The sequence below is a fragment of the Vigna angularis genome, chromosome 2, assembly GCF_016808095.1.
Source record: "Vigna angularis cultivar LongXiaoDou No.4 chromosome 2, ASM1680809v1, whole genome shotgun sequence".
Lineage (NCBI taxonomy): Eukaryota > Viridiplantae > Streptophyta > Magnoliopsida > Fabales > Fabaceae > Vigna > Vigna angularis.
In genome coordinates, this window is record NC_068971.1 from 11,913,143 (window position 1) to 11,927,401 (window position 14,259).

General features: G+C 37.0%; 1 protein-coding gene across 1 annotated transcript; it reads right to left on the reverse strand.

The window, feature by feature from the left end:
- Positions 1-609: 609 nt before the first annotated feature.
- On the reverse strand, positions 610-1,448 carry LOC108321338 (uncharacterized). The gene is made up of 2 exons (XM_017553067.2): positions 1,257-1,448; positions 610-1,175 (listed from the first exon to the last, which is right to left on the reverse strand). Exons 1-2 carry the CDS (start codon positions 1,419-1,421, stop codon positions 663-665), a joined length of 678 nt encoding a protein of 225 aa, XP_017408556.1. The 5' UTR covers positions 1,422-1,448; the 3' UTR covers positions 610-662.
- Between the last annotated feature and the right edge of the window lie 12,811 nt (positions 1,449-14,259).

The window sequence follows — 14,259 nt, forward strand, 5'->3', positions numbered from 1 at the left end:
ATCCCAAATTTAAAATCGTTCTTTAATCTCATCATTAATTTGCGTAGACTTAGAAATTGTAGTTTTGATTTCTAAATGTTTACTGATTCCTCCTATCTCTCTAAAATTTAAAACTTTGATTTTTTTTTATTTGTGTTTTCTTTTACGCAGCAAATTGAGCAAATTTTGTTAATCCGTCTGGCTTTTATAATTTAGTTAAAAAAGGCCTTCATAAAATTCATAAGCATCAAAGAAACTTAGTTTGGAAGAATGCGTTTCGTGAAGCTAATCATGTAACTGGGGGAACTATGACATCATTATAGATTAATTGGAAAACATTAAAGCAAGAAAAATACTAAATTAATATATTGTGATGACATTGTCTTTTTCTTTTCATAGTAAATGATCAGAAAATTTTAAACATATGACATGAATTTCAATTACACGAATCATTCTTTTAACACGTGAGAATTCATAATATATTTAATCGCCACGTAGACTTATGAAGTTATCTTGTGATATTTTAATTAACATTGGCTAATAAAAGATGAGTCCGGTCACTGTTTGGATATTTTAATATAAATCTGTTTATGAAAGTGACTAAATATAACATAAAAATAAATTATAATATATAAATAAAAAACAAATTTGATATTATGATAAAAGAGATTGTTTTAGGAGGGCTATTTTGCAATGATAGATTGGGTATGTTTGTGAGGAAATTTGCAGACAAAGTCCAACTCATGAAGGACAAAAACCAAGACCAAGGAAGCCATGAGTACTGGAACTGGACCCAGCATCCATAGCATCAAAGGAACAGCAACACAGAGCACCCTACTTCCCACAAGAGCTAAGGTGAACCCTCTTTCTAATATGGTGTGTGTGTACCCTCCTGACAAAAACTCCCCGTACGCATTCATCAGAAAATTCGCATCGATCAGAAACCCTATCGCCATCGAACTGAACACGAAGCTCATCACCAAACAAATTGATGTTGATCCATACTTCAAAACGAACGTTTTATCTGACTTAGAACCGAAAAATCCACTGCTAAAGAGATGGCTAGCATTGTAGCTGTTGTTGCTCAAAGCTGCCAAACCCAAGTTTATCAGAATGGTTATAGTAGCTGTCAGTATTGTAGACATAAGAGTGTTCCTCAAGCTTTGCACTGTCAACATAGCTTTGCTCGCATCACCCTGCACATATATATGCCAATCAAATCTTATAAACATTGAACTCCAACTATATTATTTATGTTAAGAAATTGTAATACTTACCTGATTTAAGTTAAGGCTCCAAGTTGTTCTTTTGAGCTTGTCGATTCCGTAAGTTGTACGCGAAGGATTGTTCTTGATGGTGTGGCAAAGATAGACATGGTAACTCAGTGTGATGAGGAGACTCAAAGGGATGAAAATGGTGTCCAAACAAATAGCCACTCTCATCTTTTTCCCTGTTTTGATGAAGAAATGAAAAAGTTTTGTAAGAATGAACGAGACATGAGATGCGTGTTTTTATAATGGGGGTGTTGTATTAGAAAGAGAATGTGAATGATGCATGAAATATTGTTTTTAATTGTTGTTAGTGCATGCTACGGCTCCTCTATCAGTGGAAATTATATAATGGACACCAAACTCGATGTGGGATTTGAGTCATACGTAACTCATACATATATGCGTCAATACCTAATTAACATGCCACCACATCATATTCAAACCAACCAATTAATCACTTCATTAAATATTCGTAATATCATTCAAAATAATATTATCAAAAACATGATCTTATAATCTCGATGAACAATTCATAATAACAATTCTTTTCATCTGGCAAAGTAACTCTATTATATAAAAAGGAAATGTTTGAATAGTGTAACAGTGAAAAAAAATAAAGGAAAAGAATTAAAATGGTAAACAAAATTATTTTTAAAAAAAAGGAGAGGAAATTCAACCGTGTATAGGATCATCGATTCCTAATGCAATAGATGATTCATAAGTTAAATAAAATTATTATATGGTTTCATATTTAAATAAGATTGTAAATATATTATTGTTATATCATATAACAAATAATTTATATTGTATGGTAAGAGTGAGTACAAGTCTAGATCATAACATTCATTTTTTTATGCTATATTACCTAATATTCAACAATGTATTGATTTCTATATCATTGATGATATATTACAAGAACGATACAGTAAATATATATATATATATATATATATATATATATATATATATGAATGATAAATTACTGTAACATGTTGGTGCAAGGGAGACTAGATTTAGATTCTTTCTTAAAAGGTTTATGTTTGTGAATGAAAAAGAAAATTATTAAAAAGGTGAGATTCTTAGTAACAATCATATGGAAATTTTAATAACATAATAATTTACATACCAACCTTATTCCGTGAGTAATTATTTATAAGAAATTGAGTTATTTCTTCAAACAATAATAAATATATAAGAAAATGCGTTATATAAGAGTGAAGAAATTTTTAGTGAAGAGTAATCACGTATAAATTAATTGACTATGCAACTTAAATAATATAAAAAACAATTAAAATCTACTTTTAAAAAGTTAACTTTGTATTCGTTTATTAATATAATCATATATATAAAGTTCACATTTGGTTACCAAAATACCATTATGCCTTTGTTTTTGTCTTTTTCTAGTCCAACAACATTGAAATTGCGACCTAAATGCGTTTCTTTTTTTGCAACTAGTGTATCAACAATATATATGAGATAATAAAGCTAAGTCTAATATTTAAAAATTACTAATTGAGATTAAATTTAACTAAAGTAACCGTCATCATTATAGTTGGGTTATGTAGAATTATTTGTTCATGCAACATGCTCCATTTTCTCCACCACATCTTCACCTTTAAAGTTTATATATATTTGATGTAACATTCCAAAAATATAGCATAAAGCTATATACAGGTGTCATCATTTAACAATATAATAGAACAGTTGCTGAAATAATAAAGTTAAACTTACAGTTAGTACAAAATAATCATAAAATTTAAAACTTTACATAAACTTCCTATACTACTACCAAACTATACTCATATAACCGAACGATTATATTTACAAAACAAAATAGTGACCGAACGGTTCACCAAAACTATCTATACTAATATGACCGATCAGTCATGACCTAAACAGCAGGAGTCTCGCCGTCCAGCTCCTGTTCTAGAGTGAACTCTTCCCCTTCTGCTCACATCCAAAAAGGATGATCATTGCAAGAGAAAACCGAACGGTAATATGGACAAAACAGGAAATAAGGGTAAGCTACTATAATTTAAATTGAACATTCATACATACAATTCATACAAGTATAACAATACAAAACTGAACACTATAGCATACCAAAACAAATGAAGATACAAACTTAGCCCTATATTACATGCATAAACCGAACACCTGACTTGACCATCCGGATTGTATGAATACGTAACTTGAGGCCATTCATGCACTCAGGTGGTGTAGTAATTGAAAAACCATCAGCTGCCACCAGAGGTTAGTCCGTTATAACTCACCCAAGAACCTATGGGCTAGGACCTCCTGTCATTCTCACACAATGCATTAACCATCTCTACTTGAGAATTAGTAATCATCAGAATATCAGGATGAACTCCATGAATTTCACTATCCATATTCATACTTTACCACATCAATACACATTTCACTTAGACATTCCTCCTTGGAATTCTCTTTCACATTACATGAAACTTATACCTTATTTGAATAACAATAAAATTTCCCATACACCTTAGATCCATACAATTATCTCAAATAATCAAAGTCATACTTTGAAAATATTATTTAAATATAAAATATTCATTCATAGAAGAAAACCGAACAGTAACAACACAACCCCTGAATATGACCGAACGGAAACTCACTAACTTACAAAACTGAACACTAGAGCTTAAACCGAACACTTATAATTTAACTGAACCCTTGGTGTAAGACCGAACGATATTTCACTATTCACAAATCAGGACCGAACGGTATTTTACTATCCACAAAACAAGACCGAACGGCATTTCATACTAAGGATGAAAAATGGTTGAATACTAGAACTAAATAAAATACTACCACGAAACCGAACGCTATAACCTAAGACAAACACTTATAGTTTAGTCCGAACACTTAGGATAAATCCTACATACTATTCATCAAACTTAACACTTTTAACGAAACCAAACATTAAAACAGTATGACCATATTGTGTACCAAAACTACTATTCCGATTATAACCAAACGTATTTTAAGCCTAGTATAAATACAAAGTCTAACTCTAGTATAAGAATTATCTTTAACAAAATATTACACAACCTAATAAGACCCACCATTAATACAGAACCATTTACCACTAGGGGACCGACCACGCAACTAAGACCGAGTGGTCATACTCAGATAAAACCAAAGAAAATATAACTCATTGAAATTCTAGTGTCTGACCATGACCGAGCGGTCAAGACCGAACACTCAACTCTTCTGCATAATTTCTGCAGAACTCCTACAGACTTATACAGGATTCCCCAAAACCCAAAAACATACATTTCATACAATCATATACCAATCATCAAATCAATTCATTCCATACAAATTCATATCACACACAATTAAATTAAATAGCTTCTCTTACCTCTTAACAGACCGAACTGCTCACAGAATCTGCCCACCACCAAACACGTAAAGCCAATATTCACTGTTTGAGGAAACAGACCACCCAAAGGACCAGAAATGTGATCAGATTTGAAGAAGAATACGAAGATAAACACATGCAAACAGAAACTTAGTTTGCATGTGCCCAAAACTAAACTTTCTTTAAAAGTAAAAAGACCTACCAGCTCAAACCACCACTTGACCGATTGAAAAGAGAACCTTTGCCCCCAGCCAACTTCAAACACAATCTGATGAATGATCGGATGAATGAAAACATGAGAATCAATGGAGGAAAATTTTATTTAAGTACTACCGTCAAAACCGATCGGTCCACTCTGCTGCTCACATCTGTCTTTCACTTTCTGAATTTCTCAATTCCCACCCTTCCACCTGGCTTCCACTTCATCTTCAGAATTTAAGGGTTCTGACATTTGTCGTCTTTTATTGGATTTTTCTATTGCTTTGTGTGGTGACATCATTTCAAGTATGGAACTTTTCTTCATTTTTTACTATATTGTAATTAAACTTCTTCATGTTGCCTTTATTTAGGTTATACTGTTTATGAGAGTCTATTAATGCTCTAAAACATCTTATGGATAATTAAGTGGGTGTAGCATTAATTAACACTTATTCATTATAAATCATTATCATAACATTGTTTTTGTTGTTTAAATTTATGCTTAGGAAATGCAATCACTATATTAAATACTTTTATAAAAAGTTTACTGCTCATACAAATCCCATAGAATTCAACTGAAGATGTTTGTGATATATACCAAAACAATCACAACTTATTCATGGATTTTATGATGACTTAAGGCAGGGACCCATTACTAGAAGTATGGCTAGAAGAATCCAAGAAGAGCTTGAAGATATGGATACAACAGGGCAAGTTCTTTTCCTTCATTTTAAGTGGAATTTGGAGATACCAAGAGAAGGGGCAAATCTGTCCATATGAATGTCCAAGTTGCTAGCTGCACCACCACTCTTTGCTAAGCACACCATAGCAACATCAACACCCATAGACCACGTGCTGATTTGGTTTTTAACACATTTTTAATAAGCCTTTCTAGAAGGCCTTCATATTTTACACATGGGTCACCACATGGCAGTTGATCCATCATTCTTTGTACATCATTTCCTTGCTGCAGCTCCATGATTAGCCTACAAAATCATGGCAGCTACCTTTGTAAAAACACTTTTGAAGAATATTGATTTTTACTTTGCTGATGCATTTGCAGCACCTAAAACTCTGTCCAAAAGTCATCCCAATGAGCTTCCCTTCTCCATCTAGCTTCCTTCCAGTGGAAGGCCGCCTGAGCTAGCTCTCAACCTCCCTTACCCTGACTGACTACTTCAGTTGAAGTTTCTGTACAAAGTATGGATTTCTCTCGCATAATCGTTTACCAAGACACTGTAAACGATTACCACAGGGTTTTTTTGGCAGACTCACTCAGCCCTTCCACAACTTGGTCCCCCCACTCACATTGCCTCATTCCCCACTCCTTGGGGTCACATCACATCACCAATCACCATCTACCAACACTCAAACACCAACATCTTCCAAAGACAAGTGCAACTGTGAGTCAAACATACTGGTTTTGATAATGGTCACCCATGTTACTCTGAGTGACTACTTCAGTTGAAGTTTCTGTACAAATTCTGGATTTCTCTCTCGTAATCGTTTACCAAGACACTGTAAACGATTACAACAGGGTTTTTTTGGCAGACTCACTCAACCCTTCCATAACTTGGTCCCCCCACTCAAAATGGGTCATTCCCCACTCCTTGGGGTCACATCACATCACCAACCACCATCCACCAACACTCAAACACCAGCATGTTCCAAAGACAAGTGCAACTATGAGTCAAACATACTGGTTTTGACAATGGTCACCCATGTTACCCTGACTCACTACTTCAGTTGAAGTTTCTGTACAAAGTCTGGATTTCTCTCGCGTAATCGTTTACCAAGACACTGTAAACGATTACAACAGGGTTTTTTTGGCAGACTCACTCAACCCTTCCACAACTTGGTCCCCCCACTCACATTGCCTCATTCCCCACTCCTTGGGGTCACATCGCATCACCAACCACCATCCACCAACACTCAAACACCAACATGTTCCAAAGACAAGTGCAACTGTGAGTCAAACATAGTGGTTTTGACAACGGTCACCCATGTTACCCTGACTGACTACTTCAGTTGAAGTTTCTGTACAAAGTATGGATTTCTCTCGCGTAATCGTTTACCAAGACACTGTAAACGATTACCACAGGGTTTTTTTGGCAGACTCACTCAGCCGTTCCACAACTTGGTCCCCCCACTGACATTGCCTCATTCCCCACTCCTTGGGGTCACATCACATCACCAATCACCATCTACCAACACTCAAACACCAACATCTTCCAAAGACAAGTGCAACTGTGAGTCAAACATACTGGTTTTGATAATGGTCACCCATGTTACTCTGAGTGACTACTTCATTTGAAGTTTCTGTACAAATTCTGGATTTCTCTCTCGTAATCGTTTACCAAGACACTGTAAACGATTACAACAGGGTTTTTTTGGCAGACTCACTCAACCCTTCCACAACTTGGTCCCCCCACTCAAAATGGGTCATTCCCCACTCTTTGGGGTCACATCACATCACCAACCACCATCCACCAACACTCAAACACCAGCATGTTCCAAAGACAAGTGCAACTGTGAGTCAAACATACTGGTTTTGACAATGGTCACCCATGTTACCCTGACTGACTACTTCAGTTGAAGTTTCTGTACAAAGTCTGGATTTCTCTCGCGTAATCGTTTACCAAGACACTGTAAACGATTACCACAGGGTTTTTTTGGCAGACTCACTCAGCCCTTCCACAACTTGGTCCCCTCACTCACATTGCCTCATTCCTCACTCCTTGGGGTCACATCACATCACCAACCACCATCTACCAACAGTCAATGACTAACATCTTCCACAGACAAGTGCACGTGTGAGTCAAACATATTGCTGTTGACAATGGTTACCCATGTTACCCTGACTGACTACTTTAGTTAAAGTTTCTGTACAAAAAGTGAAATTCTCTCATGTAATCGTTTACTAGGACTGTGTAAACGATTAGGACAGGATTTTTTGAGAAGTCTCACTCAGACCTTGCCCAACTTGGTCCCCCCACTCACGTTGCCTCATTCCCCACTACTTGGGGTCACATCACATGACTAAGCACCCACTACCAGCAGTCAAAGACTAACATCTTCCAAACACAAGTGCAAATGTGACTCAAACAAACTGTTTTCGACAATGGTCACCCATGTTACCCTGACTGACTACTGCAATTGAAGTTTCTGTACAAAACCTGAAATATTCTCTCGTAATCGTTTACCAGGACAGTGTAAACGATTACGACGGTGTGTTTTTCAGCAAACTAGCTCAGGCCTTGCCCAAGTTGTTTCCCCCACTTAAAATGGGTTCTTCCCCACTACTTGGGGTCACCTCACATCACCTACTACCTTGTAAGACCACTAAAACACCAACATCTTCGAAACACAAGTGCAACTCTGAGTCAAACTAACAGTTTTTGCCAATGGTCACAAAAGTCACTCTGGTTCACTATTTCAATTCAAGTTTGTGTACAAAACACACATTATTGTCGCGTAATTGTTTACTAACCCACTATAAACGATTACCATTTAGTTTTTTCACCAGCCTAACTCAGAACTTGTTGAACTCCCTCACAGTAATCACCCTTAATTTCACTTATGAAACCCTCCCTTACTTTTGAAATATGTCAACACTCAATTTTGTCGGGGTAGTAAAAATGTGTTTTTATTGTTTTTTTTTATTTTCCTTTTATTTTATTTTACCTTTTTGTTTTATTCTATTTTAATGTATTTAGATCATTTGCTTTTAATTCAATTTCTATTTTATTTCTTATATTCATTTTGTTTTAATAGAGTTAATTAATCAAAATAATTGAAAAAATTGAAAAATAAAATTAAAAATAAAATAAAAAATAAAATAAAATTGAAATAAAACAATATATAATAAGAAAATAAAAAACGTGGGGGAGGTGGGGTATGTGAGGCGTGTCTGGGGTTAGGGAGACCAGGTGGTTAGGAGGATTTTCCAAGATTTTTGGAGGAAAAGAAAAGGAGGATTACACACAGCTGGGGGACCTTCATCTTCGATCATCATCGAGTCTCCCTGAGGACATTCATCATTTTTCGCCTGCAGAAAAAAGACAGACGCCAGCCAAAGGAGAGGGAGGACCCTCATTATCCACTCTCGTTAGCCTCTTCATCTATCCATTCTCGTTAGCATCTTCCTGGTCGTAGCTCGTAGACACTTACGAAGCAAGGAAAAGCTAGAACACGAAAGGTAAGTCTTGACTCTTAAACTGCTCATATGCTATGAATGTTTGGGATATTGATGGCTGTTGTGTGCTTGTATTGGGTTGATATCTGCTTCCATTTGATTTGATAACGCCTGGCATGGTTTGCTTGCTCATATCTGGACTAAATATGTAATTATAGAGGGATACATATTTCTGTTACTTTTGGCTTGCTTCCCTCCTCCATCCATTTCCAACAACCCAAACCATGCCCAGGGTTACTAGGAGCACCCGTCATCTTATTCTTCATTCATCAAACACCTCATGACCACAGCCCAGGGGCACTAGCTCCCTCGTTACTACTCATCCGTAACCATCTCCGCAACTATCTCCAAGAGAGACCTTCACCTGAAACAGTTAATCCTTACACCTCACGACAAGCCCATCATCTTTATCCCTTCACGGCACTAACCCCTCTCTACTCATCACCCCCATCTTCATCCTTATACCACCTCACGGCCAACACCATCATTTTCATCCCTTTCTTCTTCATTTTCATCTCCAACACCTGGTACCACACGGCCAAACCTCAATATTGGGTCCAACCATATTCACTTCAACCATCCCAAAAGCCAAACCCAATTAATGCAATCAAACACGGAAACAGAAAATAGATAAAGGAGACTAGGAGAGCCAATCGGTGGCGGCATCCCGGGCTGATGGCGCCGCGGTTGGAAACGGTTTCGGTGGCGATTGGGGTTGCCGCTGACGCCCAAATTGGAAGAGGTGGTGGCGTAGTGATTGGGTCACGGTGGTGAGCGGCGGCCAGTTAAGCAGACGCAGCGCAGAGACGTCGGAAGGAGTAGACGGAATCGGAGGCTGGGACGCGGTGGCTGGTTCAGTGGCGCGGTGGCTGGAAGCAGTGACGCCGTGGCCGCCGTTGGTTTCGGACGTACCTGCTGTCGCCGGCGATTTCAAAGCTGGTGGAAGGTGGTGGCGCGAGTTGTCGCCGGCAAGGCCAAGGCGTGTTCTGGTTGAGGCGACGGTGGCTGGCTCTGGAAGGGGCGACGGTGAGCCTGCGGAGAGAGTAAGAGACCTTGGGTCTCTGGAGAGTGTGTGAGCTGAGGGAGTGAGCTTACGGGAGAGTGTTGGATCTGAGTGGGTGAGGAATGGAAGGGAAGTGTTGAACCCCTAGGAGATTCTAGGTCAGAAAAGCCACCCCGGGCCAGTACTGGGTCAAGCCCAAGAAGAAAAAACCTTTTCTCCCGCAGCCCCCCGTTTCTCACTCGCGCACCCCCTATACATCCTCGGGCCAGTGCTGGGCTTAGCCCAAGTAAACAAAAACTACTTTCTACTTCCCACAGCCCCCCGTTTCTCACCCGCGCACCCTCATACATCCTCGGGCCAATGCTGGGCCTAGCCCAAGTAAACAAAAACTCCTTTCTACTTCGCGCAGCCCCTGTTCTCACTTCCACACCCCTTTTAGCTTGGGTTTAGGCCCAATCTCTTTATAAAAGAAAAAATGGTTTGGACACCCCATTTTCTCATTTAGACACTCCCATCTTTTATTCAAACACCACTATATTTTTTTTTATTTCATCATTAAGCTTTTCATATTATCATTATTTTTACCCTTTATTTCTATTTAGTAATTTACCTACTTTTTATTTTTCTATCGTTATCTACTTTTAATTAATTAAAAATCAAATAAAAATATTTTGAAAAGGTTTAAGCACACGTCCGACCGCTCGCGTAGGCCTTGTGCTGAAAATCTTTTCCTTTCCTTTTACAAAAGTTAAAAATCAAATAAAAATATTTTGAAAAGGTTTAAGCACACGTGCGACCGCTCGCGTAGGCCTTGTGCTGAAAATCTTTTCCTTTTCTTTTACAAAAGTTAAAAATCAAATTAAAATATTTTGAAAAGGTTTAAGCACACGTGCGACCGCTCACGTAGGCCTTGTGCTGAAAATCTTTTCCTTTTCTTTTACAAAAGTTAAAAATCAAATTAAAATATTTTGAAAAGGTTTAAGCACACGTGCGACCGCTCGCGTAGGCCTTGTGCTGAAAATCTTTTCCTTTTCTTTTACAAAAGTTAAAAATCAAATAAAAATATTTTGAAAAGGTTTAAGCACACGTGCGACCGCTCGCGTAGGCCTTGTGCTAGAAAACCTTTTCCTTCTTTATTAAAAATACTAAAATATTCCCAAACCACAAGTAATCTCTCTGAAAGAACTACGTAACCCTGATTTCTCATTTTTAAATGAGAATACGTAGGAGCAAGATCAATCCTTGTCGGGCCCAAAAAACTAAAAAATATATATTTTGTTTCTTTAATTTTTTTATTTTAGGGATAATTAAACATTTAGCAAACCACATTAAATTCGCGTATTAAATTAAAGGTACTGCCTTAGGGCAGGCGTTGTAGGGTGCTAATACCTTCCCTACACGTAACCGACTCCCGAACCCGAAATTCAGTTTTCGCGGACCTTGCCTTATCATTTTATGGTTTTTCCGTAGTTTTCCATAATAAACTATGGTGGCGACTCCAAATCTCTTTTCTAAAAACCCGTTTCTTTTTGGATCGTCGTCCCGTCGCGATTCCGGTTGCGACAAAATACTTATTATAATGGTGCGTTATTTTTTCAATAAAAGAGATTTATTCATTATAACAAACACAACGTCAAAATAATTAAATTCAAAATCCAACCAATAATCTTATTACAAAAACAATGTCTACATTGTCAACTTCCATTATGTACATATATATAAAAATGTTGTTACAAGAAAAATTTGTTCATGTGTAAGCAATCCTAAAAAATGCCATATAGCTCTAGGGCTTCCATTCGTCTTATGTTCTCGTTGTCGAGGATCCATTCACATACATATTTCTTTCTAATCCCAAGCAGCTCCTCTGAAACCAACATTTTCCCCATTAGAAACTAACACATAAAATAATTTTAACAAACACAATTGCTACTTACAGTTGTATATTAAGGCATGCTTTTTCCGTTGTATTTGTCGTCTTCATCCCAAATTTCCATTGCTTTCAACATTATGACTCCACAATCATGTCTGAAATAATATACCCCCCACATAAAATTACTTATCACCATATATTCATGAGAACACAATATAATACAGCAGTACAATTCTAAAAACTTACAAGTTTGGTTGGGATGAGATATTTGCTTGTTTAACAGTCAAAGGACCAATACTACCTTCTGGTGTATTCATCAAGAGGCAAAAAAACTGTGCCATATTTTCAGCTTACCAGTTAACAAATACAAAAAAATGTTAAACAATACAGGGTTATCTGACAATCACAGGGTCATCAACAATGAAATATGTAGAATCTTACAACAGTTGTGTCTATCATTTTCCGGTCTCTGATCCCCTTACCCAATGAGTCAATCACAAATATCGCTAATGAACTCAATTTCACTGAATAACACCACCAATGATCATCGTGGAGAAATGGCATAAACAACTACAAACAATAACAACAATATCAATAACACATTTCCGACCAAAACTGGACAAATATTGCACATTAAAGGTTACTCACAAAGTCAGCTGTGGCAATGTCTCCAAGTCCAAAATGATCGCAACGCAGATAACTGTTATAGTTATGAAGCGTCCAAACATGACGATTATGTGGATGTTTCCTATAATCTGTAAGAATATGGTGATGTGGACAATTTCAAAATCATCAATCAAAAATCATTTCTTCAATGAAATATATGATACAATATCAAATTTTATTTACCGAGTATAATGGACTAAAATGAATCCTCTTAACAACACCGCACAACCTTTTCTCAAAGTACATAAACATCGTACAAGCAAATAACACCACCTACACAATCAAAAATTTTCACATTACTAACATAAACTACAACATGAAACACAAAGAAATGTCACAATACTAACCATGTTATCAACATATTTTATTGGGGCCAAAGTGTAAAATGAAGTCGTGCTCAAGGTTTGCCCAATTATCTCGCATACAACCCTAAACATATAAATATTAGTCCATCACAAACAATAGAGATTCGCCAACCACAACTACAATTCACAACAAATACCTGTATACAGTGATCTCTCTGACACTGGCTGCTCTGTATAATTGGTCTACATCAACAGTGGTGCTTGGATCCCCAACAAAACTGTGCAATGGGGGGATAACCAATGGTACGACCTCCCGTTCGTTTTCATCACCATCATCATGGATTTCAATACAAACAATTTTATCATGACTTCTTGAAACTATCTAATCTTCATATGCAGTTTTATCCTCCCCTCTTACTTCCGTATATGCATCTAGAGGGTCATCAACTGCATTACCATCACCTTGTTGTTCAAATCCACAATCACAACCAACTTCAGGCTCTTCGTCACCTCCAACTTCAGGTGCTTCATCAACTCCACTAGCAACTTCTTCATCAGTACCACATGCATCTTCTTCAGTAAAGATTGGAGTTTGACAAATTTCAAATAACTCCTTAGTAAGAACTCCAATCTTGGCATTCAATGCTACGAGATCTTCATTGTTTTTCCTCAATCTCTCCTCGGCACCTACTTCCCATGTGTCGTCATCAGAGCTTTCGTCATCATCTTTCTCAACCTTGGATCCTTCAGCCAAGGATCCTTCACTCATCCCTCCGTCATCCATGTGGAAAGCTGCACGGATTTCTGGACGATGACGATCTTCCTTTCTTATATATCACTCCAGATTTAACTACACCACTATCACACAACAAATTTTGACAAATAAGACAATCAATTTTTACATCAAAAATAACGAATATCAAAACACTTACATCTCCGGTCTTAAATATATGTTCAATTTTTTCGGTCCTTGATTTATACGGGAACCATCGCATTATGTGCGGGAAAAACCTGTGTGAAGCATGACTATGCAAAGAAAGTCTTTCAACCGCCCAAGCCTACAATATCATAATATTATTTCATCAAACCTAATTGACAATGTTCTCCAGTACATCAAAATAATAAACTATAAATCAAGTTACCTGCAACACTGCCACATTGCCACTAAGAGTGAGTGACTACGCGATACCTCCTCTCATAATTTTCTTCTTACATTTATTTAAATTCTGTACAATATGTTTATGTACACTGGTGCACCAATCGTATAGACACAAACTGTCTAAGTCATCTAACACTGCAAAAGGCATGTTACAAACATGCCTTGATTTCCTAGGAAAATAAAAAACAACCAAACAAACTAATATATATAACCTACATACTACAT